Raw genomic sequence first — 25,792 nt, 5'->3', positions numbered from 1 at the left:
TTCCATACAATGCCCACACGACATAGATATTCAGCACCCAAATAATACCGCCATACAAAGCTTAAATAATACTACCATCAGATGGCCGCATAACACTGACATATATTTCCCACACAATACTGCTATTCATGCCCAAATAAGACTGCCATTTAGTGTTTAAATAATACCGCCATATAATTTCAAAAAGGTAAAAGGGTAAAGTCCCTAGTGGGGCAGGGCAGTGAAGGTTTTCATGCTCCACTCTCTAGCGAGTCCTGTCTTGGGGACCCATGAGAGCAATTGTCCAGCTTGCCGTCTCCATAAAACCGGCCCTGTCTCTAGGTAGAAAATGCTTTATAGAGTACTGGTCAGGCCATAGATGGGCTCTGCATATAATCTATTGGGGGCTGTCAAATGTTCCTCTACTATGTAAAACATTGATTAGACTGGTTAGATTTTACTTCTCGAATTCTGTTGTTTAACTTGAAAATAAGTAGCACTAGATATGTTTGGCAGCTGCTTCACTGTTGAAATAACCTGCATGTTCTGCCAGTCATCCAGATGACATCAATCTCTATGGTCATGCATTTATTTATATTTTCAAAGTATCAAAACAGTTTCAGTCTATAATAAGTAAATATAGTGTAAATATAGTGTACATGTAACTTGATTGTCATAATACTGTTATGTAATAAAACTGAATGAATCCCTCCATGTCTTACAATCCAATTCAAACCACTGAAATTGGTCAGTAATCTGTTACTATGTTTTATTGTATTTTTTTTGAACATATTTTAAATCATCTTTTAAAAATATATTTAAAAAAACAAGTTAGTTTGCGTAAATATAAAAATGTTTTAGTTATTTATTTTACTCTTTAATTGTGCATCTGCTATCAGTAGGTCTATAACCAGCTCTCAGTGTACATCTGATATTTGGGGTTCTGGATGATTATGAAGATTAGTAGTAGCAAGCAAAAGGGAAAACAATAATTTTTTTTCCTTTTGCTTAAAGAGGCTCTGTCACCAGATTTTGCAACCCCTATCTGCTATTGCAGCAGATCGGCGCTGCAATGTAGATTACAGTAACGTTTTTATTTTTAAAAAACGAGCATTTTTGGCCAAGTTATGACCATTTTTGTAGTTATGCAAATGAGGCTTGCAAAAGTCCAAGTGGGTGTGTTTAAAAGTAAAAGTCCAAGTGGGTGTGTATTATGTGCGTACATCGGGGCGTTTTTAATACTTTCACTAGCTGGGCGCTCTGAAGAGAAGTAACATCCTCTTCTCTTCAGAACGCCCAGCTTCTGACAGTGCAGATCTGTGACGTCACTCACAGGTCCTGCATCGTGACGGCCACATCGGCACCAGAGGCTACAGTTGATTCTGCAGCAGCATCAGCGTTTGCAGGTAAGATCGACTTACCTGCAAACGCTGATGCTGCTGCAGTATCAACTGTAGCCTCTGGTGCCGATGTGGCCGTCACGATGCAGGACCTGTGAGTGACGTCACAGATCTGCACTGTCAGAAGCTGGGCGTTCTGAAGAGAAGAGGATGTTACTTCTCATCAGAAAGCCCAGCTAGTAAAAGTATTAAAAACGCCCCGATGTACGCACATAATACACGCCCACTTGGACTTTTACTTTTAAACACACCCACTTGGACTTTTGCAAGCCTCATTTGCATAACTACAAAAATGGTCATAACTTGGCCAAAAATGCTCGTTTTTTAAAAATAAAAACGTTACTGTAATCTACATTGCAGCGCCGATCTGCTGCAATAGCAGATAGGGGTTGCAAAATCTGGTGACAGAGCCTCTTTAAGTCTTCTTTTATTATTATTAGAGAATCTCTATTAGATATTAGTTACTGGTATGACTAAAAAAATAAAAACAGAAAAGAAAAAAAGGCATGTAGCTTCTTTTAATTTATATAACTATATATATGAGATATATAAACACACACACACACACACACACACACACACACACACACACACGCACACGCACATATATACATATAGATAGATAGATAGATAGATAGATAGATAGATAGATAGATAGATAGATAGATAGATAGATAGATAGATAGATAGATAGATAGGGTGATTCAAAAAGGATGGTGCAAAATTATAGCCTCTGTATTCATATATTTATAACCGAGAGCATAGCACAAATTTATTAGCATGGAAGGACACACTATCTATCCAAGTTTTATGTATTCAAAGTGATTTCCATTGGTGACACGGCAGATGTCTGGGCGGTAGTCCAGTTCTGTCCAGACGTGTGCCAGCATATCCTCAGATATGGACTCCACTGTTTGAGTGATGCGTTTTCTCAGGTCGTTCAGATCATGTGGCTGAGGGGCAGATAAACTAAGTCCTTGATGTAGCCCCGCAGAAAGAAGTTGCAGGGTGTTAGATCGGGCAAACGTGGAGGCTAGTGAAACACTGGTGAATCGTTGTTTTCAGCGCGGCCGATTCAATCTTCCAGTAGAGTTTCATTCAGGTATTAGCGAACATCCAAATGGAAATGTGGAGGTGCACCATCCTGCTGATATACTAAGTTTGGCCGATCTTCCTTTATCTGTGGCAAAAGCCATTCCTTTAACATGTCCAGGTATGAGTGGCCAGTGACAGTATCCTCGGCAAAAAAGAAGGGAATGTAGACTATGCACCTGCTGAATGCACAGACCACATTTACTTTGGGTGAATTCCTCATGTGTTTGATAAGGGTGCATGGATTTTCTGAGCCCTAAATTCTAACGTTGTGGCAATTGATCTTCCCACTGAGGTGAAAGGAGGCCGCATCGCTGAACACCAGCCTGTCAGCGAATTTGACCTCTTCCAATTGGCCCTGCAAGTCAATGCAATAGTTACGGTGTTTCGGTTTGTCGTCTGGTTTCATCTCCTGAAGAAGATGTAATATGTATAACTGACAACGCAGATGTTTTCAGAAGATACGCCATACCGTGGTTTGTGGCACCTGTAGTTCCATACTAGTCAGCCTGGTTGACTTTCTAGGGCTACGCTCGTACACGGCTTGAATACTGTTTACTGTCTCTTCCGAAGTCTTTGGGTGGCCCGTACTTTTCCCATAACAAACACCCAGTGGTTTTGAATTGCTTCACCCAACGTGAAATCCAGTTTCTATGCAGAGAACATTTACCAAATTTATTCTGAAAGTTTCACTGTACTGTCACAACAGACCTCGTTCTTGCAAATTACAACACGCAAAAAGCATTTTCTTGCTTGGATGTCGCCATCTATGTCACACTATGTAAACACATTTCAAATTTGTCTCTTGAAAATGAAAACTGTGCTGTGATTGGTTGCTACGGGCACTAAACCAGTTTTACTTTCATTTTCAGTCACTGGCCATTTACCACTGATGTTACTTTAAGTACAGGCCTTTATTGCACCGTCCTTTTCCAATCACCCTGTATATATATTACAATGTATTATATCCTTTTTATTCTATTTCTTGTGTCTTGTTTTGTGTCTCAATTTACTTTGCATTATTCATGCTGGGTATTCTCACTGGTGCTATTTGTGCATATTATTCAAAGGAAAGGTTAGTGTTTGCAACATTTTTTTTATTGCTTCACTGCATCTAAAATAAAAAATGAAGCAGCTTTGCAAATAATATTGACTAAAAATCTGATACAAATCTTGTCATCTCCATGGTTATAGACAACAAACAAATACTGCAGTCATACTACCTTTAGGCCGGATTTACACGAGCGTGTGCGTTTTGCGCGCGCAAAAAACGCTGCGTTTTGCGCGCGCAAAAGGCATTTGACAGCTCCGTGTGTCATCCGTGTATGATGCGCGGCTGCGTGATTTTCACGCAGCCGCCATCATAGAGATGAGGTAGTCGACGCCCGTCACTGTCCAAGGTGCTGAAAGAGCTAACTGATCGGCAGTAACTCTTTCAGCACCCTCGACAGTGAATGCCGATCACAATATACACCAACCTGTGAATAAAAAAAGACGTTCAAACTTACCATGAACTGCCTGTTTCCTCCAGTCCGGTCTCCCGGCCGTTGCCTTGGTGACGCGTCCCTCTCTTGTCATCCGGCCCCACCTCCCAGGATGACGCGGCAGGCCATGAGACCGCTGCAGCCTGTGATTGGCTGCAGCCTGTGCTTGGCCTGTGATTGGCTGCAGCTGTCACTTGGCCTGAATAGTCATCCCGGGAGGTCGGACTGGAGGAAGGAGCCGGGACTTATCGGTAAGTCCGAACTTCTGTTTTTTTTTACACGTATATGTATATTGTGATCGAAAGTCACTGTCCATGGTGCTGAAACAGTTTAAGTCTTTGAGCACCGTGGGCAGTGACTGTCTACTGACGTCGCGTACCCGAACATTTTTTGCCGGGTTCGGTCAAAACGAGTTCGGCCGAACCCGGTGAAGTTCGGTGCGCTCATCTCTAATTTGACACTCCGTTTGGATGTTTGTAAACAGAAAAGCATGTGGTGCTTTTCTGTTTACATTCATCCTTTTGACAGCTCTTGCGTGATTTTCGCGCATGCAACGCAGTAGCGTCCGTGTGGCATGCATTGTTTTCACGCACCCATTGACTTCAATGGGTGCGTGTTGCGTGAAAAACGCACGATTATAGAACATGTCGTGAGTTTTACGCAACGCACTCACGCTGCGCAAAATTCACGCATCGTCTAAACTGCCCCATAGAGTAATATAGGTGCGTACGACGCGCGTGAAAAGCACGCGCGTCGCACGCGCGTATATTACGCTCGTGTAAATGAGGCCTTACCCTACTTCTTCCTAAACTACCGAATGAATTAAAAGCTAGTAGTTAGAAGCAGGGGACAGGGGTGGAAGGGGATATGGATGCAGAATCAGACTACACAGGATTTGTGTGTTGTCTGTAACTATGGAAACACATGCAACTGCATAGGAGCTGTACACACAAAATGTTATATTTTTAACAAGACTATTTGCAAACTTGTTTTTTTTTTCCATTTTAGATGCATTGAAGCAATGAAACAAATTAGTTGCAATGGTGGACATAGCCTTTATTAACTTGAACCTTGTATATTTAGAGTTTAACATTTGTTGTATGGAAGGTGCTTGTACATTTATGTCTTTATTCATAGCTTATACTGTGCTACTGTTAATGTTTCTTCAGTGCAAGTGACTCGCTTGAGCTGTGTTTATTATAGCAGAATTGTGGCCTAAATTGCTCCCCTCCTTTTGGCGCAAATAATTTTAGACAAATTTTTGAATAAAATGCGGCAAAAAGAACAAATGTTTGTGACTCACCTGACAAGGGATGTGGCATAGTGTTAAAGTAGCGTGGCTTAAGTTGTGCCAAATTTTGCTACATTTCTGGCACAAAAAGGTAAATTAAAGTAAACCAAGAGGTGGCATAAAATTAGACTGAAGTGTCTAAAGGTGCGCTAAATTTATATCCAGCATGAGCCCCTATGATAAATTTGGAGGATTTAGTCTAATTCTAAGCTGTCTAAATTTAAGACCGTATTTCAAATCTGCCCCATGGTATTTTTAGCATTTATCAGGGATTGAAAACATTGGGCAGATTTACTAATCTGCAACGTTGGGAACCTGTTATGTCAAACATGCAGTCCGATCTGTAGGCAACATGTTATAGAGCTGAAGGAGCTGAGCAGATTGAAAGAGGAGGATTTCTTAAGACTGATGTTTCATAAATCTGTCTTAATTTAAAGAATCATCTGGATTAAGAGGCCCTAATTTATTAAGAAGATCATGCCTTATAATAAATAAGGCGCATCTCAGGCCGTCCGTTTGTCTGAAAGGAAAATCTACGCCAGCTACGAGCTGCTACTATTTACACTAAAATTAATACCTGGTATAAATTATAGTAAATTTGTCAGGCCTGAGACCACGCCCCACCCACCAAGCCCCACCCACTTTTTGAAAATGTGGTGGAGGCAGCGCAAAAAGACAAAAGTCACTAAATTTTTTCACAAGAATTCAGTTTTTGCGCAAATTGCGACTTTGTAGATGCCACAAATCTAGCGTAGAGTGCTTAATAAATCTGTCCAATAAAGTTGTGTGAAAGGATACAGCATAACATGTGATTTATTGATTTAAATCCCTGCTATGGCCTCATGCAACCGTAAAGGTTTTTACTGTCCACAAATACGGATCCGACGGCTACTAATACACATCTGTAGCCGTCCACAATTTGGGAAGAGCCCATAGACTTGTATGAGTGAGTCCATTCCGCAATTGCGGACAAGAATAGGACATGTTCTATAATTTGTGGATAATTTCTACGGCCCGGACACACATCCGTAAGTATATGGAAAGGTCTCCTTGGCCAATAGAAATGAATGGGTCTGCAATTATATCCGTAATTAAGGATTCTAGAATTCCGGAGGAAAATTACGGTCGTGTGCAGGGGGCCTAACTCTCGGCCTTAAGAGCTCAGTGGGCGGTCCTACCCAGTGATTGGCAACTAATTATGTTTTTACATTCAAAGAAGGCTGTCAATCAATAGCTGAGCCAGCCCACTTGATTCTTTAGCCCACACATCCTAATTTTTTTTTTTTTTTTACAAAGCTACATGTCAATCTGCTAAGCTCTCTAATATAATGCATGCACATATGACAGCAGGTTCAAAATGACAGATTCCCTTTAAAGAGGCTCTGTCACCACATTATAAGTGTCCTATCTTGTACAAATGTGATCGGCGCTGTAATGTAGATAACAACAGTGTTTTTTATTTAGAAAAACGATAATTTTTGACGGAGTTATGACCTATATTAGCTTTATGCTAATGACTTTCTTAATGGACAACTGGACATGTTTAACTTTTTGACCAAGTGGGCGTTGTGGAGAGAAGTGTATGACGCTGACCAATCAGTGACCAATCAGGGTCATACACTTCTCCCCATTCATTTATTCTGCACATAGTAAACCTTCGTTGTTCACTATGTGCAGTTACTTAAGTGTCCTGACAATAAATAGACATTACCTCCAGCCAGGATGGGATGTGTATTCAGAATCCTGACACTTTTCTCTAACGTTTGTTGTTGATTTACAGCAGAGCAGGCGTAGTCTCGCGAGATTACACTGTAAACTGTCATTTACATCGAGACTACGTCTGCTGTGCTGTAAATCAACCACAAACGTTAGAGAAAAGTGTCAGGATTCTGAATACACATCCCGTCCTGGCTGGAGGTAATATATATTCATTGTCAGGACACTTGAGTAACTGCACATAGTGAACAACGCAGGTTTACTATGTGCAGAATAAATTAATGGGGAGAAGTGTATGACGCTGATTGGTCACTGATTGGTCAGCGTCATACACTCCTTTGTACAACGCCCACTTGGCCATTAGTAAAACACGCCCAGTTGTCCATTAAGAAACTAATTAGCATAAAGCTAAAATAGGTCATAACTTTGTCAAAAATGATCATTTTTCTAAATAAAAAACACTGCTGTAATCTACATTACAGCGCCGATCACATCATGTACAAGATAGGCCACTTATAATGTGGTGACAGACCCTCTTTAAAGTCTGCTTCAAGAGTTCAAGCGTTCACTTTCAATCAATTAAAACTCAGCACTGATATGTTCCAAGTCCTATCAATTTAGCTGATTGTAAGCTCTTGCGAGCAGAGTCCTCACTCCTCTTGTTTGAATGGTTAATTATTTTTGTCACTATGTAATGTTGGATATTATCTGTTCATGTTCCCCCTGAATTGTAAAGTGCTGCGGAATATGTTGGCGTTATATAAATAAAGTTTATTATTATTAATTTAGCTGTGATTTTGTCCGTTGACATTCCAGACGGAGCAAAGACTGTTCTTTCTGGGTGGCTCCATCCTCCTGCTCAATACCATCATTTTGCTTAACCACTTTATTACCGGACCATTTATCCCCCTTTATTACTGATCAATTTTGTAGAATTTTTTCTTTCTTCTTTGTAGAATTTTTTCCTGCATTGACGCATTCAGAGAGCAATAACTTTTAATATTTTTCTATACCAGTATGAGGGCTTGTTTTTTGCAGGATGAGTTATATGTTTTAATAGAACCATTTTCTGGTAGATATACATTTTTTATTAACTTCTATTACTGTTTTTTTAAGGGTAGAATTGTTTTTTGTGGGTTTTTCTTTTACATCGTTCACTGTTTAAATAATATGTTAACTTTATTATACGGGTGCTTCAGATGGTGGCCAAACAATGTATGTGACAATTAGTTTTTTCCCACATATGGAAAATAAAATCACTTTTTAAGGGAAAAAATTTTTTCCTTTACTTTTAGTTTAAACTTTTCTGTAATAAACTTTATTAAACTCTATTATTTTTTCCTACTAGAGGATTTCATAATACAATCTACTGATCGCTTTCATAATGCTATAGTATACTCAGTATACCAAAGCATTATTGCCTGTCAAGGATAAACTGACAGGCAATCTATTAGGCGATATCTGGCACGGTCTAATAGGCATATACCTATGGCATGTCTGGGAGTCATTGCTAAGCCCCCGGCTGCCTTCTTAATCCATCAGCACCCTGCGATCACGTCGTGGACTGCCGAAGGAGTGACAGAGGGAGCCCCCTCCCTCTGTCTAACCCCCTACATGCCACCAACCTCTATTGACCGCGGTATCTAGGGGGTTAACAAGGTAGCAGTACTCCAGGGTTTTCCCTGTGACCGTTGCTGTATACCAACAGTGCGCTCACAGGGATCTGCAACGCCACTCGAGGATGGCAGACAGTTAATGTGGACACCATTTAAAAACGGTAGGTCACAGTTAACTGCCTACCGCTGTAACATATCTAGTCATTCAGCGGTAGGCAAGTGGTTAAATACAATCTTTAGCTTCTCCTGGCATTTCCCAATTGCTGTTCTTGTTTGCACTCCATGACCGGAACATCAGCATGTTTTTAGCCACTCAGTCTGCTTCTCTCATATTCACCATCTTGCTCTGCTTCTTGTTCTCATGCTGCAGGGACTGGATGGTCTCTTGGTTCTTTTTAATCTTGCAGTTGGCGATCCCCTGGTATACCATCTTTTGCTAGTGAGCCGCAATCTGACCATAAATACAAAACTTGTCAGCAGAAGTCTCACTTCTGGGATTGGTAATCTTAGTACACATCCAAATTCTTCATCTACCTTTCTACCACTAAGGAGGTTTTTGTTTTGGCAATGTGCTCACAATGATAACAGTTTTGTAGGAGGAATCATGCATTCATCTCTAGTGAGGGTCTACCTATGTTGCTAGTGCTATAGGCAAGAATCGACTATTAATAATGCTCTGGCTGTGACATCACAGACTCTCTCCACCCTATCACTATCACATATATTGCCACACCCTTCACAGTGACATTATGCGATGTCCCACTCACCTTGAGGCCCTATTCAGATCAGCGATCTTCACGTCTGTGTGCTGTCCGAATGTAAAACTGACAGCACACAGAATGATCGCTGACACTTTAAAGTTAATGGGCTCGTCCACCTGTCAGATTTTCCACACAGAATATGAGTCCGTGCAGAGAAAATTGCAGCGTGCACTACTATGGTCCAATTCTCATGTTAGACTCGCCCGGTAAATGGGTCCATTAAAAAAATCTATTTGTTTTTCACGAATGGGTTGCTAGGAAACGCTGAGAATAAACAGGAAGTTGATGCTACATAACGCACTCTGACACACGTAACACACTGTGACACGATACTGAATAGACCATTATGAAATGCATCAGTTTTTCCCTGATGAAATGCGAGTTTTATAACGCTCTTCTGAATACAGTCTGACTTTATATGCTTAGTTATACACCAGCACGTGTAGTGTTAAAGAGGATCTGTCACTAGTTTATTCTTTCCATATTTCTTAACTAAGCTAATAGGCGCTGTGATGCTGATAACTACAGTGTGATTTGTTTTTTCAAAAACTTTTATTATATGCAAAGTTATGAGCATTTTTCTAAATATACTAATTTGGCTCTAATAGCCTAATAGGAGGTGACTCTTTCTTTTCACTCTGGGTGGTGTAATGTTTTCTGTATGACGCTGTCCAATCAGCAAACAGCTTCTCCTCCTTCCCTGCCCAGCAACGCAGTGTGATCATATAGTATACAGCTTCCATTCCTGACTGTGTTTTCCACTGGTGATACCTCCGGTTGTTTACAGCTAGAACTGCACTGACCGGGGATTCCGGCATCTCAAAGTCCCTATAGTCACTGTCCATATATGGACAGTGACGTCAGGGGCTCCTCCAGGAGAGGAATCCCCGGCTAGAGCATTGCTGATTTACTTACGAATTCGGCTGAAAACATCATTCTGCAGCTTCTATGTACAGTGTATACATAGAAGCTGCAGCGCTGAAACAAAGAACATTATTAATAAAAGTACATTAGAAAAGTGCCTACTATCAGAAAATGCCAACATTACATTAAAAGATGACATCAAAAGTTTCTATAGCCTTGTTAACTGTGTTCTAAGTACCTACCAAAAACTCAGGTACTGAAAAAAGATTTGTGAGCCAAAGACAAATGGTTCTGTGAATGCTATGTAAAATTTATTTGCAATTGGCACAATTTTTTCAGGCCAAATATCCATCCCTTAAAACTGCATTGGCTGCCGGGGTAATAAAATGCAGCAGAACATGTTTTATTTCTATCTGTGGATACGAGCAAAAAGTCCTAAATGTTTATTGTGTGTTAATAAAAGGAGAAGTGTCATTTCATCCCGCTCACTAAACTCTGATTAATTTTCCAAAAACTTTCCGTAGTGCCGACATTTCCTGAAGATAATGTGACTTATTTTCTTTTGATTATGGCTTGTAATTAATCTGGTACAGCCTGGTTAACTTTACACATGTATTATGAATGTTTTTATATCAGCAAATAAACACTGTACGCCAGCTCATTTACCCACATAATGGGCACATATATTTTTTCTTGTAAAATGGATATAATTTACTTTTGTAATTTAATGTCAGTCCAAACTTTTATACAGAGAACAATGGGTGAGAATGAAATATTTTAAGTATTTTAATGACAACAATTGGCAGTTAGATAATAATTATGTAATAGTATACAGTGCTACAATAAAGATGAAAGATAAAAGAGATTATAACATCGACGCCAGCTACTTACCAGCTCTGCGTGGCCACCGTCTGTCATCAAGCTTCTACTACTGCACGTGTGTGCCGCTCCCAGCCTCTTAAAAGACCACTGCGCGCCAAATATAAATACAGCCTATGGCTGAGCACATCTGGTTATTTAAGGGTCCTGGTGACATCCCCCACGCCTGGGCATTAGGTCCTATAGGAGCCAATACTCTGCTAAGGTGTTTGTCTGCTATATCTTTCTGTCTTTTTACCCAGCAACACTTCTGACTTTATTTCTGTACAGTGCCTGTTCCTGCTAACCCATTCCGCAAGTAGTCTGCCTGTCCTGACTATAGATAACGCACGACTACAATCCTGTTAAACATTTCAGTACTGGACTACAAATCTGACACTTGTCTTCATGTCAGCTGTTGCTTACATAGCAACCTGGGGAAGTCTATACCTCTGTGGGGTGGGGGGGGGGGTTAAAGGGGTCGCCCATAATTCTAAATCAGCTCATTTTTTGTTATGTGATAGAAGTGCAGCCATTCAGATGTCTGTAAGTAAGTTTAGGCTAGAACGAGTCTATGTTCTTGTTCATTGATTCTTAGGACATGCCATGCTACAAGAAACTATCTGGGGAATACAGTGTAAGTGGAAAAAAATATTATAGTTGAATAATTATAATAATGATGTGAGATTATTCCGTTACATGTATTATGGAAATAACCCTAATTAAAAGGTATAATGCAGGCAAGCGCCTTCTTTTCTGGGGTAGCTGCTAGTAACATAAGCTAATTATAAATAACTCGTTTTATTTGCATCCTTGCTTTCTAAGTAAAGTCTTAAATGTATTTTAGTCACCAAAATTTTTCCTGTTACCCACTATTCACACGACAGGGTCCAAGTTTCGGCCGATAAAAACGGCCGTTTTGGTCCGTTTTACTTGGCCGTTTTGCATCCGTTCAGTTTTCATTTTGGGCCGTGTTTCCGTTTTTAACGGCTCATTTTGACCCGTTTTGCATCCGTTTTTTTCCCTGTCCATTTTAAAAACGGATGAATTTTGTTTGTAATTTTTTTGCCCCACACTTCCCTCTGTAGATAATGCCACACACTGCCCTCTGTAGATACTGCCACAGCCCCCTGTACACAGTGCCACAAAGCCCCCTGTAAGTAGTGCCACACAGTCCTCTGTAGGTAATGCCACACAGCCCCCTGAAGGTAATGCCACACATCCCCCTGTAGGTAGTGCCACACAGCCCCCTGTATGTAATGCCACACAGACCCAGAACCTTTTACATAGCACCCCCCCATAGATGGCACCCCCTTCCTTTCTGTAGATAGCGCCACCGCACCAGGAGAAGTCCTTGACTTCAATGTCCATATATGGACAATGAAGTCAGGGATTTTCCTGGAGCGGAAACACCGGCCACAGGGTCGGGGATTCCGCTTCAGAAGTCCCTGACCTCACTGTGTCCCTATATGGACAGTGAAGTCAGGGACTTCTCCTGGAGCGGAAACAACGGCCACAGCACCGGGGATTCCGCTTCAGAAGTCCCTGACGTCACTGTGTCCATATATGGACAGTGAAGTCAGGGACTTCTCCTGGAGCAGAATCCCCAATCCCTGGCTACAGCGTTGCCGAAGCTGTGGCCAGGGATTCCACTCCTACAGGGAGCAAAAAAATACCCTCCTCCTCACATGCACTTCGCACTGTGAGAAGGAGAGAGCGAGCAACGGAAGACACGGCTGTCACTCGGAACACATTCCAGTAATGGCCGTGTATTACCCGGCCCCATAGACTTCTATGGGAGCCGGTCGGCCGGGAGAACGGCCGAAAATAGGGCATGTTACAATTAGTTTTTCCGTTTCTAAAAGTAGTAAAATATAAAAAAAATATATACATTTGGTATTGCCCTAATCGTATTGACTCGCAGAATAAAATTAACACGTCATTTTAATTGCACGTTGAACGCCATAAAAACTAAGAGCAAAACACAATGGAGGAATTGCTGTATTTTTTTTTTCATTTTCCGCCACAAATCATTTTTTTTCCGTTTCCTATTGCATTATATGGTCCAATAAATGGTGCCATGAAAAATTACAACTCGTCTTGCAAAAATCAAGCCCTTATAGGGCTATATTGACGGAAAAATAAAAAAAAGTTATGGTTTTTGTAATGTGGGGAGGAAAAAATGAAAATGAAAATCTGAAAAATGGCCGCGGCGGAAATGGGTTAAAGTTCCCTTTAGGGCTTGTCCACACCTAGCGGAATTACTGCGTATTTTCCATTCAGAATTGCGGACGGAAAATACGCAGCAGAATACAGTAGCAGCAAAGTGGGTGAGATTTAACAAATCTCATCTACACGCTACACAAAAAATTTCAGAGCTGAAATTCGCCTGCAGTGCCTATTTTTCGTACCACACCATGTCAATTAGTTACGTGTGGACAAGCCCTCAATATAGTATCCAATATCTCCTAAAATCAATTAGGTGGAAGTGTTGGTAGCGGAAAATGGTTGTGTTGGTTGAAGTCTGGAGTCATTGCAGCGTATTGTAAACAACGTATGCAAGATATACAATCTTACTGCTTCATTTTTTTCCTTCTTCGGCTGAAATTGTAACTAAATGATTAATCTTCTAAATTGTCTTCAGAGCCCAGCATAAATTTAGCTTTGACTACATTAAGTAGCGGTCAGAGGAGCCGAATGTTCAAATAAATAGAAATTTTTATTGCCAAATATATTACATTATAAAGAATGTTGAAAGCTGTGCAATAAAATAGAATTACAACTTATAGCCAAGTAGTAAAACTGGACAAGGATCCTTGTTGTTAATCAGAATTTACCTCCCTGGAAATTCAAGTAGATGCAACGTTACCAAGAAATACAAAGCAAATTGAAGGATACTCCAGCAGCTTACGTGGGCACAGATGTCAGTAGTCAGAGGGCCCTTCTATGAACTATGAATAGCTTATATTACTTTCAGCACATATAAAGGAAAACTCTACTATGCCAATTTTCAGAATGAATTTTTGTTCTATTGGGATGCATTTATTCCTGAAAAATATGCATTCATGTAAAATTTCAGAGTGCCAGAAATGTTTCCAGGTATATACAGCAGAGCTCAAATGATTTTTTCATGAGAACATGAATTCCCTTTTAAAGGAATTTTCTCAAAAAAACAAACCATATAAAAAAAATAACCCTAGTAGGTGGTAATGGTAGAATTATTTTAATTACAAACTATTAGGGTATGTGCACAAGAGAACTGTCTTTTACGTCTGAAAAGACAGACTGTTTTCAGGAGAAATCAGCTGCGTCGTTTCAGACGTAAATGCTGCTCCTCGCATTATGCGAGGCGTCTTTGACACCCGTAATCTTGAGCTGCTCTTCATTGACTTCAATGAAGAACGGCTCAAATTATGTTGCAAAGAAGTGTCCTGCACTTCTTTGCCGAGGCAGTCAATTTACGCGTCGTCGTTTGACAGCTGTCAAACGACGACGCGTAAATGACAGGTCGTCGGCACAGTACGTTGGCAAACCCATTCAAATGAATGGGCAGATGTTTGCCGACGTATTGTAGCCGTATTTTCAGACGTAAAACGAGGCATAATACGCCTCATTTACGTCTGAAAATAGGTCGTGTGAACCCAGCCTTAGGGGAACTAATACCTTAATTCCCCTCTACTCAAATTTTTAAAAAGATTTACAGATTCTATGACCGCTAATAATTAAACACCCCCTTCCCCGACATGTTTTACCGTATGCTCGGTGTTCTCAGGGGAACAGAGGCTAAGGGAACATTCAGACGTGGCGGAATTTCTGTTGAATTCCGCTGCGGACAGTCCGCAGTTTGAATTCTGCAGCAGACGTTTTTTTCATTTCTTTCTATACATTTTTAGGAAAGTTAATTCAGACGTTGCAGAAAATAACTGTGCGTTAATCAGGCTGCGATGCAGAATTTTCCCTCCGCAGCATGCGCATTCCATTGCGGAGAAGAAGCGAAATTTCACTGGGGATTTCACCCTTTGCAATGCAAAAACTGAAATCTGTAGAAAGTCCGCTGTGATATCTGCAACATCTGAATTACCTGTCAAATATACAAATGTCGGTGCAGATTCGTTGCGTAATTAACCCAAATCTGCACCAACATTTGCAGCGGAAAAATTCTGCCACGTCTGAACATGACCTTAGGCTGCACTGACACATGATCAGCTGACTGCATGAAGGTTACTGTTTCTGCACCAGTCGCTACTACCAGAAAGCAAAATAATTGAGTTGCTGTCCTTTTAAGCTTTTGTGACTGCTCTTTTGTCCTCCTCTGAGTAATTTTGGACAATACCCAATTTTGGGACTTTCCTCCTGAGGGGGCTTGGTTAATTATAAAAAAAATTTTTTTTACACTTACATTTATCTCCCTTTCACCTTTCTGATCATAGTACTCTCTATTTTCACATGTGTTGAGAGTTGAATATATAACATAAAATAAACATAGATGTAAAAATAATTATTAACATTCTTTTAAAAAAAAATCTGATCGGTTCTGACCTAATCTGCTAGTCATCTAACGGATAGAAAATACATGTCCGTCAATGTACTGTACATGAATAGTTTTTGCAGCAGCAGGAATGATTTATCAGATGGAAAATTATTCCAATAATTTTGTATATCTTACAATATAGACCCCTGACAGTGAAAATCACTGGAACGCTGCTGGTTGGCATCCATGGCCAAATTTACAGAAATATATACATATAGTTATATGGTTATTCCCACTATGATGTTACATAGTTACATAGTTACATAGTTACATAGTTAGTACGGCTGAAAAAAGACACATGTCCATCAAGTTCAACCAAGGGAAGGGAAAAGGGAAGGAAAAATTTCTACACATAGGAGCTAATATTTTTTTGTTCTAGGAAATTATCTAACCCTTTTTTAAAGCCATCTACTGTCCCTGCTGTGACCAGCTCCTGCGGTAGACTATTCCATAGATTCACAGTTCTCACTGTAAAGAAGCCTTGTCGCCTCTGCAGCTTGAACCTTTTTTTCTCCAGACGGAGGGAGTGCCCCCTTGTTTTTTGAGGGGGTTTTACAAGGAACAGGATTTGACCATATTTTTTGTATGTGCCATTAATATATTTATATAAGTTAATCATGTCCCCCCTTAGTCTTCTTTTTTCAAGGCTAAATAGGTTTAATTCTTTCAATCTTTCCTCATAACTTAAATTCTCCATGCCCCTTATTAGATTCGTTGCTCTTCTTTGTATTTTTTCCAACTCCAGGGCATCCTTTCTATGAACTGGAGCCCAGAACTGAACTGCATATTCTAGATGAGGCCTCACTAATGCTTTGTAAAGTGGCATTATTACATCCCTGTCCCGCGAGTCCATGCCTCTTTTAATACACGACAATATCCTGCTGGCCTTTGAAGCAGCTGATTGACACTGCATGCTGTTATTGAGTTTATGATTTACAAGTACACCCAGATCCTTCTCAACAAGTGAATCCGCCAGTGTAGCGCCCCCTAGGACATATGATGCATGCAGGTTGTTGGTACCAAGATGCATAACTTTACATTTATCTACATTAAACTTCATTTGCCAAGTGGACGCCCAAACACTTAGTTTGTTTAAATCTGCCTGTAATTCATGAACATCTTCCATAGTCTGAACTATATTACATAGCTTGGTGTCATCTGCAAAAATAGAAATAGTGCTATTAATCCCTTCCTCTATATCATTAATAAATAAGTTGAATAATAGTGGTCCCAGCACTGAACCCTGGGGTACACCACTTATAACCGGGGACCATTCAGAGAAGGAATCATTGACCACAACCCTCTGGATACGGTCCTTGAGCCAATTCTCAATCCAATTACAAACTATATTTTCTAAACCTATAGTCCTTAATTTACCCATTAGGCGTCTATGGGGGACAGTGTCAAATGCCTTTGCAAAGTCCAAAAACACTAAATCCACAGCGGCCCCTCTGTCTACACTTCTGCTCACCTCTTCATAAAAACAGATTAGGTTAGTTTGACAACTTCTGTCCTTAGTAAAACCGTGCTGGCTGTCACTTATAATGCTATTTAGTGTCACATAATACTGTATATAGTCCCTCAATAGCCCCTCAAACATTTTCCCCACGATGGATGTTAAGCTTACTGGTCTATAATTACCCGGGGAAGACCTAGAGCCCTTTTTGAAAATAGGCACCACATTTGCCCTGCGCCAGTCCCTTGGCACTATACCAGTCACTAGAGATTCTCTGAATATTATGAAAAGGGGGACAGAAATAACTGAACTAAGCTCTTTAAGAATTCTAGGGTGTAACCCATCTGGTCCCGGAGCCTTGTGCACATTTATTTTATTTAATTTAGCTTGGACCATCTCTACATTCATCCAATTCAGTATATCAACTGATATATTAACAGCACTGGCACCGGCTACATCAGCTACATGTGCCATCACTTTCTAATCTGTGGGTGTCTGAGTGCTAGGACCCCCACCGATTCTGGGAATGAGGGGTAGCTGTGTTGAAGTTCCCTAAATAGCAGGTGCCCAGGAACGCTGCTATGCAAACCTTTGACAAGATTGTAGTGCTACAGCAGTGTTGCGGCCCCTTCATTCTCAGGATCATTTGGGATCCTGGCAGTTAGACCCCATCGATTAGAAAGCGATGTATATGCCCCTTCAAAACGCCATGGTTAGGAAGCAGGACCATGTCTGCTGGAAAAAGCTCCACTCAAACTTATATTACAAATATTTTCTATAGATTTTAAAGAGCTCAAAACGACTGATTTTAAATATTCACAGAAAATAAAAAAGACCTCAATAGATTTATACAGCTAAATATAAAGTTATATTCTTAGTTCATATTCATACAGGTAATACAAGTTATCTCTACCTGTAGCAAATAATTATCATTTGTTTTATTAGACTATGAGAAAGATAAAATCTATATATTACAATAAAATAGGTTTTTGAGCAAATCAACTCTAAACTAATCGGATTCGGTCTTAATTTCCCAAAACTTTCAGGGTTTGGCAAAATGTGAAACATTTTAGTTTTGTGGGACACGAACCGCGGCAAAATGTTGCCAGCGCTGGGGACTCCTAATGCTCTGCTTGGGAACACCGGCCCCAAGAAAATCTCTTGAAGTTACTGTCCACGTATAGACAGTTACGTTAGGAGCTTCAGAAGTGCCAGAGAACCCGGGCAGAGCGTCAAGCTTCAGAGGGGAAGCTCTCTAAATCTTGCCCGTAGCACCAAGAAAAATGTATACTGGTTGTGTACATGCTGCTAGGGGCAATGGGAGGGCTGAGTGAAGAGCGTTCGGGCGACCTATCCTAATGTATGCTTATATAATGGGATACGATGCAGTCTTCCATCAAAGATATATGCCGGTAGTCCCGATATATACCTCCGACAGAAGGCAAATTTTCAGGGAAATCGTGGCACTTTTAATTTGCGTAAAATGTATTTGGACCAATAGAATGGGATTGCCGATTCGATCAGTTTTTGGAAATTCACTTATCTTTATGTATGAAATTCATTGTGGTCATGTAGCTTAACAATATTGGAGAAGTCGACTTGTAACTAGAATTTCTGAACTCAGGGCAAAGATCCTATCTGCTGCCATAGTCCTGTACTAAATACCCCAGGTCACCGTAGAGTGGCTCTATGGGGTCCCCTTGCCACCCAACACCTAGGGCACATGCCCTTCCAACTACTTCACTGGAGAAAGTGCACAAAGGAATAGATGTGCGCTGCTGACAGAAAGATTGCAATTTGAAACATGAAGGCCAATAGCTCTCACCATAATCCTCTTCATTTGTGTAATGTGAGCTAAGAACATATATTTTAATAATCTTGTTGTCATTTGTATTTTTCAGGGAAATTATACTCTCACATATATATATATTTTAATATTTAAAACTAAATTAATTAAAACTTTATTATTTTTCTAACCCAGTGTTGTGCTGGTTTTGTCCGGAACTTTTTTCTTTTTCTTTTTTGGTTTGATATCAGAACATATTCATAAATCCTGGAACATTTACGTGCTATAGTGACTGCACAAACCACATGTGAGTGTTTCCCTTTTTTCATCACCTTTGATTTATTGTTTCGGAAATGTTGTCGCCCTACAGGAGCGCCCTGTTTGTGGTTTCTTTGTTTCTGAGCCGACCTAATTTGGCTTGAGGAGGTGGATCCATTTAAAATGCAAAAAGATCACATGAAGTCAAATGAATGGAAATATTATTTATTACCTTACTATAACATTTCCACTAAGCAAAAGCTAAAAAAAATTAACTGTTTATTTATATTTTTATTTTATCTTCTATTCATTCAGCTGGGAAATGGAAAGTATCTATCTTCACTAGCGAAATGCCATCTGCTGGGACCACATCTCAAGTGTACATTATGTTCTATGGACATCTCAGAACATCAGCACCTGTGTTTCTGTACGGTAATGAAGAAGATATATTCCAGAGTGGCCATGAAGATATATTTGATGTATGTATACACAAAGGCATTCTTATAGGCATAGCTAGCTAATAATATGATGTTAAGTGATCTTCACCAGCCTGCGCGCCAATGGGATTTGTTTAGTATTTTTGTGGTGCGTTATTTAAGAGTGAAATTAATGTACTAGTCGGATGTTACATGTGACTCTAAAGTTAATTCTCATGCAGACAGTGAGGTAGTCTATGCCATTTTGCTACCATTTTGATGCCATTTTGCATTCACTTAGTCTCCCCTAACATTTTTTTTAATGTCATTTTTTATGTGAAACAAACACAAATGTAAAACATGACCACATGTGTTTTTTGGGCTCTGTTCACATCTGTGTCAGAGGCTTGTAACAGATTCCATCAGAATTGACAGGAAGAACAGCGTTGCAAGCCTTACATACAGTCAGGGTTGCCAACCCCAATTTTTTCTGTACAACTTATTAAAAAATCAAGGACAAAGAATTTTTTTTACAGACAAATTGGAGAGCTACAAGAATCATAAAGATTCTAAGTAGTTTTATGTCTATAGCTTAGAAAAGTGATACAAACACATTAGCAGTGCGTACTGTGACCTTTAAAATTATGATAACTACAATCGCAATAATTGGCAAAAGTTACTTCCGCTTAAAAATAAAATCATTCTTTATTTTTACGGACTGTCCAGGAATTTTCGGACACTTGGCAACCCTGCTTACAGTGCCATTTACATGTTTCACTAAGGAATAGTCCTCCTGGTCTAAGTTACAGCCTGAAGGCAAGTTTCATATTAAAATACACTATTGCTCGCAGAGTACACATGTAAAAGCCTGAGCCCAAGGGGCATAAGAATAGAATTCATGGGGCCCCATAACAACGTCAGGAATGAGCCTCTCAAATTGTTGATAGAACTGTAGTAATGCAAACGGCAACATGATATTAGGGTATGTTCACACGCTTAACCAAAAATGTCTGAAAATACTGAGCTGTATTTTCAGTTTTTTTCGCGCCCGTTTTTCCCATTGAAATCAATAGGCAGATGTTTGGAGGCATTCTGCTTCCAATTTTTCGGCCGTTTTTCGAGGATTTAGGGCCAGAAAAATGGCCAGAAAAATGGCCGAAAATAAGCCGTGTGAACATATCCTTAGAGTCATACCAGATTTTTAGCACATAGAAGAGCCAACATAGACAGCAGAAAGTCATCCACCACCGTGTTCTTCTCCACAAAAGGAACATTCCTGCAGCTAAGTGTGCCCTGGCTGCTACAGCTGTAGTTACGCCCATGTTGAGCCCACAATTGTCTGGTTCTTATATCCTAAGAATAAAGTTTTGAAAAGTTTGAGAACTCAGGGATGCCATTCCATAAACATGTGGCTAGGTTTCTTTTTTTTTTTTTTAAAGGAAACAAAAGTTCAGTCTGCAGAACTTTTGTTTCTCTTCAAAAAAATGGAAACCTAGCGAACAGAAACAAAGGGAAAGCAACTGAAACAAAATAATTAATGGTAGTTCTAATAGAACCGGAGCTTTCCGTTTAATGTTTTAACCCTCTCTTCCTCTGACGGAAGAGAGGTAAACGCAGGGGCGTAACTAGGAAACACTGGGCCCCATAGCAAACTTTTGACTGGGGCCCCCTCCCCTGGGTGCCACACACAGTCCGCACTTGTAGATAGTGCCCCCCTGTAAATAGTGCCATTGTACTACAGTGTAGTACTGTAGACAGTACTATACAGTCCCCCCTCAGACAGTGCTATACTGCCCCCCTGTAGACAGTGCTATACAGCACCCCCTGTAGACAGGGCTATACAGCATCCCCATATAGTGCTATATAGCCCCCCCCCCTGTAGACAGTGCTATACAGCGCCCCCTGTAGAGGGGGCTATACAGTCTCCCCATACAGTGCTGTACAGCCCCCACCCTGTAGACAGTACTATAAAGTCCCCCCCCCCCCTGCAGACAGTGCTATAAAGCGCCCCATGTAGATAGGGCTGTACAGCATCCCCATATAGTGCTATACAGCCTCCCTGTAGACAGTGTTATACAGCGTCCCCTGTAGACAGGGCTATACAGCCTCCCCACACAGTGCTATACAGCCCCCACCCTGTAGACAGTGCTATACTTTGAAGTATCACAAAGTGGGACAATCAATGCGGCGCACAGCGGCAACGTTTTTTATTTTAAGCCACGCCTCTAATCTCACCCGATCCCCTGCTCGGGTGAGAGATACCTCCCTGTTCTGTCATAGTGTTCAAAAGCATCTGCGTCCAAAGGACACAGACACTATTGAATGTGGCGACACTACCACTGTAGCAGCCATAGCGGATGCTAGCGGCACGGGCCTTCTCATGCCGCGGGCCCCGTAGCAGCCGATACTAACGCTAGTGTGAAAGAAGTCTAATTAGTCTTTATTAAAAATCGTTTTACTTTTGAAGATACAGCTGTATCGTTAGTTTTACACTGAATCCGTCAGTTCGGCGGACCTGACAGGTTCAGTGTCGGCGGGTCCTGCGTGTCTGTGACACGCAGAATCCACCTGTAAACCATCACATCTAAGTTCATAACAGAGACACCCAGGACCCGCTTCCTGATGTAGCCTATTGTTACATGTTTGTCTCAATGAAATAAAGAATATATTTATATATTATTATTATTACCATTATTATTATTATTATCATTATAATTAATGCATGTTTTAAAGAAGTACGTTTTTTCAAACCCATATCACACAAATGATGAAAAAGTAAGTGCCCCCGTACTTAATAACCACATGACAAAACGTAACTTTACATTCAGTTATTACAATCTGTTATGACAGGAGAAGAATCCTTGACGTCATTAAATCATTATTTACTTCTGAATTTTCTTCAGATTAGCATAGGAGACATTGGAGAAGTTTATAAAATACGAATTGGGCACACAAACACTGGAGAATCCCCAGGATGGCACTGTGAAGAGGTAATTAATTGTATCCAATGTTAAAGCATATACAGAACATGTCCAATATTATCAACCCCTACTAACCCTATGACATACATTTATGTAATGGGCACTGTATCGTTCCCACTATATAAAATAGATGTATTTCATGGTGTTGGCGTCGGCACAGGAGCTGTGTCCGCGCCATCACTTGCAGGCTGTTTTATACCGCCGACACCACGCTCTAACATCCGAGATTTGAGAAAATACTGATCCCAGCTGTTTAAATGCCACGATCCTTGCTGACCGGGGCAGCTAGGTAGTTAGGCAGAGTGTGGGAGTTTCCTCTGTAACTTATCGCCTCCCCTGCGATGGTGGGTGCTGATAAGTTGCTGTGGCAGCCGGATCCTAACAATGGCCCCAGGTCTGTCATCTTAGCACAACTATTAGGTTCTCACTAACATGTACCCCAAAATGGTACCAATGAAAACGTTAACTCATCCGACAAACGCAAGCCCTCACACATGTCGATGGAAAAATAAAAAAAAGTTATAGCTCTAAGATTATGGTGATCCAAAAGCAAATGCTTTTTAAATGTTTTTAGTAAGCAGAAGTAGTAAAAAAAAAAATACAGCCCACACATTTTCACAGCAATAGCCTCTAATGTGCATTAAGGCGTACCTAACTTTTCAGGTGTCTTTTCTGAAAAGCTGCCATATGTGTGTACATGAGAAATAACACTTTTTCTGGCCATTATATGACTTCTATTCTGCATTATTTAGCAGTTTTCCCTTCTGCAGTGTAATGACAGGGTAGGGAGACAGACAGTTGAGCCCTAATCTACCCGCCACTCAGTCCCTGCCTACTTGCAACGACCCGTCCTAAGCGACGGGGTACAACTGGGCGACGGTCCCTACGCTCAGTAAGTGCAAGACAGACAAACAGACAAGGGTACACAGAAGCTAGGGAAACGGGGCAGCTGCCCACGGAGACACCGTGAGCAACAAGAGTAGTGAACGAGCTGAGTCAAACCAGGAGAGAACGAGGTACAAAACGCTGAGCAGGAGAGTGGTCAGAAAGCCAAGGTCAATGACAAGCAGATGATTAGTACAAGCAGCAGCAGCAAGCCAGGAAACAAGCATAGAAGAATCACAGGCAAAGGAAGAACAGGAAAGGCAGGTATAAATAGACAGTGGGCGGGAGCTAGCTCTGTCTGGCCAGGCTGTGATAGGCTCTCCCACTCCTAAGCCTGCCATCCTGAGTGGTGGAAGATGGAGTCAGTCTCACAGACATAGGAGCAGGTGCAGACTGATTGCCCACGGGCGTCTACACAGAAGCTGTGTCTGGCAAATCCTTTACAGTACCCCCCCTTTTATGAGGAGCCACCGGACCCTTTCAAGGTGGACCTGGTTTATTGGGGAAACGAAGGTGGAACCTCCTGAGCAATACCCCAGCGTGAACATCCCGGGCGGGTAACCAAGTCCTCTCCTCAGGCCCGTATCCCCTCCAATGGACCAGGTACTGGAGGGAGCCTTGGACCATCCTGCTGTCCACAATCTTGGCCACCTCGAATTCTACCCCCTCAGGGGTGAGAACAGGGACCAGAGGTTTCCTCGAGGGAGCCAAGGACGGGGAGCAGCGTTTAAGGAGGGAGGCATGAAAGACGTTGTGCACTCGAAAAGACGGGGGCAACTCCAGTCGGAAGGAGACAGGGTTAAGGACTTCAATGACCTTGTACAGCCCTATAAACCGGGGAGCAAACTTCTTGGACGGGACTTTAAGGCGCACATTTTTAGAAGATAGCCACACCAGATCCCCGACCACAAACAAGGGGTTAGCAGAACATCTTCTATCTGCCTGAGTCTTTTGTATGCTCTGAGATGCCTCTAGGTTCTTCTGAACCTGGGCCCAGACTGTGCACAGTTCCTGATGAACAACATCTACCTCGGGATTGTTGGAACTACCAGGTGAAACGGAGGAGAACCGTGGATTAAACCCAAAATTACAGAAAAAGGGGGAGACCCCTGACAAGTTACTGACCCGGTTATTAAGGGAAAATTCGGCGAGGGGAATGAATGAGACCCAATCATGTTGACAGTCAGAGAAAAAACACCTTAAATATTGTTCTAGAGACTGATTAGTCCTCTCCGTTTGGCCATTAGTTTCAGGATGGAAAGCCGAGGAGAAGGACAGATCAATCTCCAACTTTTTACAGAAGGCTCTCCAAAACAATGAAACAAATTGTACCCCTCTGTCAGAAACAATATTGACAGGAACAAGAGTAGTGAACGAGCCGAGTCAAACCAGGAGAGAACGAGGTACAAAACGCTGAGCAGGAGAGTGGTCAGAAAGCCAAGGTCAATGACAAGCAGATGATGAGTAGTACAAGCAACAGCAGCAAGCCAGGAAACAAGCATAGAAAAAATCACAGGCAAAGGAGGAACAGGAAAGGCAGGTATAAATAGACAGTGGGCGGGAGCTAGCTCCATCTGGCCAGGCTGTGATAGGCTCTCCCACTCCTAAGCCTGCCATCCTGAGTGGTGGAAGATGGAGTCAGTCTCACAGACATAGGAGCAGGTGCAGACTGATTGCCCACGGGCGTCGACACAGAAGCTGTGTCTGGCAAATCCTCTACATGCAGGCTCACTCTCTATTTCTCAGTTTTCTCTGAGCTAACTCCTATAATGTTGTCTATATACAACACACACAGAAGAGGAGATTCCTGCTCTCCTATCTCTATCTATCACATATATAGAAGCTGCAGCAGCATGGAGGAGATAATACAGCAGTAATGAGTAGTGAAGCCAGAATCCAGCACTGGTCTGACCTATAACTTTTACCAGCAGCCTGCGTGTTTCTCACTCTGCTCCTGCTCCCCCTCCCGTCTCCATAGACTTGTATGGGTAGGGTGCCTGCGTGTCTATCTATCTGCTCCTGCTTCCTCCCCTTGCCCCCCTCCATAGACTTACATGCAGTGTGTGTTGCTGACTCACACTATCTCTCTCTCTCTGCTCCCTCCTTCTGCTCCCCCTCCCATCTCCATAGACTTGTATAGCAGTCAGTATATGGACACCCCCCACACCTTCTGCAGCCGTCAATGCTTGACATCAGGGAGTGGGCAACAGATTTCAGGTAGGGGGACACCTAGTGGCAGTAACTTTACACAAAATTTGCATGGGTAAAATAAGTGCATTTTAACAGTAAGTACATTACAAAGTTGTTTTATATCAGGTAAACTATTAGATTAGCATAAGTTGTTTAAATAGTTAGTGTCCATTTAACTATAATACACAATGGTAAGCAGCATGAACAGTACATATGACATTGAATTCT

At 41.3% G+C, this 25,792-nt stretch overlaps 1 protein-coding gene across 1 annotated transcript in view; it reads left to right on the top strand.

Moving 5' to 3' along the window:
- The window catches only part of RP1 (RP1 axonemal microtubule associated), a 406,368-nt gene that overhangs the window by 22,636 nt on the left and 357,940 nt on the right, over positions 1-25,792 (top strand). Inside the window, exons 3-4 of the mRNA XM_075828106.1 lie at positions 19,408-19,571; positions 22,412-22,498. Coding sequence (XP_075684221.1) covers positions 19,408-19,571; positions 22,412-22,498 — 251 coding nt within the window. The remainder of the gene's footprint in view (positions 1-19,407; positions 19,572-22,411; positions 22,499-25,792) is intronic.

Source organism: Rhinoderma darwinii, chromosome 5, assembly GCF_050947455.1.
Source record: "Rhinoderma darwinii isolate aRhiDar2 chromosome 5, aRhiDar2.hap1, whole genome shotgun sequence".
NCBI classification, from domain to species: domain Eukaryota; kingdom Metazoa; phylum Chordata; class Amphibia; order Anura; family Rhinodermatidae; genus Rhinoderma; species Rhinoderma darwinii.
The sequence above is the reverse complement of the archived record's forward strand: the minus strand, read 5'-3'. Positions and strand labels throughout refer to the sequence as shown.